At 56.5% G+C, this 5,017-nt stretch overlaps 1 protein-coding gene across 1 annotated transcript in view; it reads left to right on the top strand.

Moving 5' to 3' along the window:
* The window catches only part of TSPAN1 (tetraspanin 1), a 3,903-nt gene extending 433 nt beyond the window's left edge, over positions 1–3,470 (top strand). Inside the window, exons 2-7 of the mRNA XM_010138957.1 lie at positions 580–786; positions 1,202–1,276; positions 1,996–2,094; positions 2,446–2,583; positions 3,075–3,158; positions 3,417–3,470. Coding sequence (XP_010137259.1) covers positions 580–786; positions 1,202–1,276; positions 1,996–2,094; positions 2,446–2,583; positions 3,075–3,158; positions 3,417–3,470 — 657 coding nt within the window. The remainder of the gene's footprint in view (positions 1–579; positions 787–1,201; positions 1,277–1,995; positions 2,095–2,445; positions 2,584–3,074; positions 3,159–3,416) is intronic.
* Positions 3,471–5,017: the final 1,547 nt, after the last annotated feature.

Raw genomic sequence — 5,017 nt, 5'->3', positions numbered from 1 at the left:
CTCAGCCTTGCAGGGGCCTCTTGCTTTCCAGCTCTGGTCAAAGCCCAGGGGACTGTGCTGGGGCTGTTGCATCAGCCACCTGTGTGCCTCCAGAGCTGGGGCAGGCTGGAGGCAGCCCCTGGGGCTGCCTTTGCTGGGAGCACGTTAGCAGCTGGAGCTGGGTGCTGCTCGGCTGCTCCCCTGGATGGAGGAACTCATGATGGTAGCCAGCATCCAAGCTGGCTGCGTGTTGCCCCTCTGAGGCCAGGGGGGTGGCAGTCCATGGTGCTGCTGGCTCTGCTGCCCTACATGAGGGTTACTGCCCCGCTGCTGGCATTGAAACCGCTTGGGCTGGGGAGGGAGGCAGCTGTGACACTACAGCCCGGGATTTTATGGTGGTAGGGTGTGGTTCTGGGTAGTGACCCATCCAGCTGCTGCGAGCCTGTGGTGGCAAGGCCCTGAGCTGCCCTCAGTGGCCACGAAGTCTTGCTTTGGTATGGGGAAAACCTGCAGAGAAAACCTGCAATACCTGTGCTGGGATCTCCCACAAATCCCAGGTCTCTGTCTGCCTGGGCACTGACATTGTCTTTCTCCTCCCAGCTCGGTGGCGGGACCCTCCTGGGAGTTGGCATCTGGGTCAAAATAGATGCAAATTCATTCCTGGATATATTTGGGACGCTCTCCTCTAGCGTTATGCAGGTTGTGAATGTGAGCTACTTCCTCATTGTCATTGGTGCCATCCTGCTGGTGATCGGCTTTCTTGGGTGCTGTGGTGCCCAGAAGGAGAGCAAATGTCTCCTGATGATGGTATGGACCTGTCTTATCTCCTTATCAAGTCTCATTTGAGCTGGGTCTTTGGTGGGGGAGGTCTGAGGGACAGATTTCTATGAGATGTGCTCCTTGAATGTTCTCATGGGGTGGAAGGCTGGGTGGACCTTGGAAAGGCAGTGAAGGAGCCAAAGCCTGCAAGGGTGAAAGGAAGCAGAAGCTGGTGCTGAGCAGAAGTGTCTCTTGGAGCACGTACGGAGAGATCAAGCCCATGTAGATGGAGGGTTGGAGGACCGCAAGGCTATGCTGCTTCTGCCTTGGAGCAGGGCTGAAGGCACTGAGAGAGGACTTGAGCCTTGAGGTAGCATCCTGTGGCCCTTGAAGCAGATGGGTTCCTGAGGGTCCTGAGGACTCTGGCTGTTGCTTTGACCTTCTTCCTCTTGCTGTATCCTAGTTCTTCTCAGTGGTGCTGATCATCTTCATTGCCGAAATTGCTGCTGCTGTGGTTGCTCTGGTCTACGCAGGTCTTGTAAGTGTCATATCTGAGTCTTGGGTTCGGCTGATCTGGGACCTGACCTACCCCTTGGTAAAACAGGAGACTCTGGGGTTGGCAGAGCTGCCCATGGATGGGGAAGCTGAGAGGTGGGCACCCCTGCAGGATGAAGGGATGCTGGTTGCTGCTGTCACCAGCTACATGGGCAGGCTGGGGCGATCTAGCTGGGGTGAGGGTGGTCAGAATATGGATTCGCATTGCCCTAAAGAAATGAGGGTTATGGTACAAGATTTACCCACTTCCTTCTTTCAAACCCCTTAGTCCAGTACAAGCCTAGGCTTGATGCCTCTCCGCCTCTCATGGTAGGAGCCCCACGGAAGAGGAAGTCCCTAATGCTTCATACTGAGCAAACTAAACCCATTATTAGGCACCCGAGAAACCAGCTGGAGAGAAAGGTGACTGCCGCATTAGGCACTGGAGAAGTCAACTGCAGGGCAAACATCATTGCCGGCTCCCTCAGTTATGCTGCTTATCAGATGACTCACTGATCATAAGTGGCCTTGTTTCCATAAAGCACTGGTTAGTGGGGAAGGGGTCAAGCTGTCCTTGCACCAAAGGGACATGCTGTAATGTGCTCCTGGCCATGCCAGGTCTGGTTGGTCTTCTCCTATTGGGCTGACACAGGTATGGGGCTCTTGGCTTTGTGGTCCTTTCCAGGACCTTCTCTGATGGTGTTTCTCTGCTTCTTTTTCCAGGCAGAGACGTTGCTGGTGGCTGTGGTGACACCCCTCCTGAAGGAGAAGTATGGGGAGGATAAAAGTTTCACAGACATCTGGAATGTCACCATGATAGAGGTGCGCTGAGCCCTGGGGCTCTCATCTGTGGGTCAGGATGCTCCCAGCACAGGCTTTGTGGTGCACACCTGGGTGGGCCAGTGGGATGGGAGTGGGGACGCCAAGACAATCTTGGATGTGCTGAGCTGTCACCACCCTGTCAGCTTGCCAGGTGCCTAGGACCTACCCGCTTGGGATCCAGTCATCCTGTGGCTGGGGTGAGAGCTGTACATGCTGGAGTGCGGCAAAGTGCTGATACCAAGAAGGCTGTTGACCACCACCCATCCGTAGGGCAGCAGGGTCCAGACAGTGTCTGGCCCAGGAGGGAGACCTGCAGGGTGTGCTCTTCCCATCCCTTCCTCTCTTTCTTAGGTCCGTTGCTGTGGCCTGACTAACTACACAAACTTTAACAACTCCACCTGGCTTGAAAAACATGAGACTTACCCACCACCCTGCTGTAACAACAAGGAGCCATGCGATGCCATGCTCGCCGCACAGAGCAACGTCACGGTACGGATGTGCCAGTGGCTCTTCTCTTCTGGAAGAGCCTGGTTCGGGGTGGGCCTTGGCACAAAGGAGGAAGACCTGTCCTGTAGCTCCCAGCCTCATGTCTGGACATGGCTGGAAGTCCTGGGGGATGCTGTGGTACCCCTGGCTTCTCCCTGGTTCAGACAAGCAAAGCTGCTACCATTGCCTTGCTCCTAAAGGGAGCTCTGCAGTAGGGTGGCATGCCTGGAGCTCAGCATGAACCCAAGCATCATTCTGCCTTTTCGGGTGACTTCCCTGCCTCTTCCCCTCCTCTTCCCCTCCTCCTACTACAGTACAGTGCTTTGGCCTGAGGAGTGGCTGAGATACTCGGCCTCCTGAAGCCCCTAGACCTTCTCCATGGCTGTGCAGCTCTTGCTGGAGAACCACACCTCCCTTTCTGGTGATGTTGTGCCTCAGTAGTTGAGGAATTACTACCCCTTGCTCATCCTCACTTGTGTGGCTGCCTCTTGCAGGGTTGTTTAGATCGGATCGTGGAAGAAATCAGGACTAATGGAGGTGTGGTGGGTGGTGTGGCAGCTGGCATCGCTGCCTTGGAGGTGAGTGCCTGAGCACTGCTGTGCTGCTGTTGCCACCTCCTTGTACCTGGAGGTGAGCAGTGGGGCTAGGACTGGCCTGGGTTGCCAAGGGGCTGCAGGGGGCTGGTGCAGCCCCATGGACCACCATCTGCCCCAGGATGGCTACTGAGCATGCTACTGGTTCTTGTGAGCGCTGGGGATGGATGCTATGGGCTGTGACCCAAACCCATGCTGGGTGGGATGCTTGGAGGGGGCTGACTCTCCTCTTGCTGTCCACAGGTCGCATCCTTGGCGGTTTCCATGTACCTGTACTGTCACCTGGATCAGAAATGACCCTGCGAGGCAGGAGGATGGTCTTCCCTCCCCACCATGCCAGGGCATGCCTGTGGCATGCCATGCTCTCTGCGGGGACCCCACTGCTCCCTGGGCCTGATGCTGTCCTGTGCACTGTGATTTATAGCTGCGTTTTGATCTACTGAGCTGGGATCTGTAGAGTTTATGTGTATATTTTTGTACTGATGTGGCACACTGAGCCTGTACATAGAGATTTGGGGTGTTTTTTGAAGGGGGGCAGGGGGGGAAAAGCTGCTTGGTCTGTTTATCTGATGCCAGTAGGAGATAAAGCGGCACAGGGTCCTATCAGGGCTGCTGATCTGGCAGTAGCACAGTGATGCCTTGATAAACCCTAGCAGGTGGGTGCTGCACCTCTCCAGCACTGTCCCCACTGTCCCTAGGTGGGGGCTGACAGGGCAGGGGGCTGGTATAGGGGCTGGCCTCTGCCCCCCTGCATTGCCCCATGGAACTGGGGCTGATGCGCAGCCAAGGTGTTGTAGGTGGTAACTACACATGGGGATGTTTCTACCCCTACACCCATCTTCTGCCAGTTCTGCCCTTGTCACTGTGGTGTCCCTTAAGAGACGCACTGACTGATTGCTGTCCCTGGGGCTGCCCTGGTACCCCCATCATGTCATGGCTGAGCCTCTCTTCATGCTGTAAGAGAAACAAATAAATTTTTGATCTTGGATACAAATTATTTTCTGAAGTTCCATCTCAGTGTTGCCTTCAATAAAGTCTCTGCCTGGGGGAGCCTCTGCCTTGCTTTTTTCCTGCCCCACGCAGGCAGCATAGCCCTGCCTGCAGCCTGTCTGCCCTCCCTTCTCTGTGGCTCCTCACCTGCTCCTGTGCTTGGCAACAAGCAGCCTGGTGTTTGCAAAACAGCTGAGGAGTGGTGGGGCCTACCATTAGCCTTGCAAGGCTGCCCTGCCCTTCCCCATGGCCACCGCTGAGCTGAGCAACGGGCAGGGCTGGCTCCAGGGGGTTTGTACTGGTGCCACTGGGACCACTGGTGCCCTGGGACCACCACATGGGGTGGAGGGGGTGTGTGTGTGAGGGGGAGCGGGTCCTGCCAGCCCATCTCTGAGGATCTCCATCCCCCAGTGTTGTCCCACACTGCCTGTGTGATGCACTCACAGTCCTTCTCTGTGTGTGTTTGGGGTCGTGGGTGGGCCAAGAAGGTTTCCAGCCACCTTCTTTCCCCAACACTGCTCCCTCCCTACCTTTGGCACTACCCCACCTTGAGCAACCATTTGCCATGCCTCAGTTTCCCTGATTCAAAAGCGAGGCTGAAGGGAAGGAGGGTTTAGGGGGTGGGTGTTGTCAAGGGCTGCTTCACCCCATTTTTGACATGAGTCTCCCCCTGCAAGGGCTGTGGGGTGGTGGTGGTGAAGGACGGGGCGATTAGCAGTGGGGCAGGAGGCCAGTGTGCAAACAGCCTCCTCGTGCACCGCCTTGCTCTGTGCCTGCTGCGGCACCCCCTTATCAGCTCCTGCTCCAGGTACGGGACTGCACCAGGGCACCGCTGCGGCCCCTTGGGAGCTGGC

This window comes from Buceros rhinoceros, unplaced genomic scaffold, assembly GCF_000710305.1.
Source record: "Buceros rhinoceros silvestris isolate BGI_N320 unplaced genomic scaffold, ASM71030v1 scaffold18256, whole genome shotgun sequence".
NCBI lineage: Eukaryota > Metazoa > Chordata > Aves > Bucerotiformes > Bucerotidae > Buceros > Buceros rhinoceros.
The sequence above is the reverse complement of the archived record's forward strand: the minus strand, read 5'-3'. Positions and strand labels throughout refer to the sequence as shown.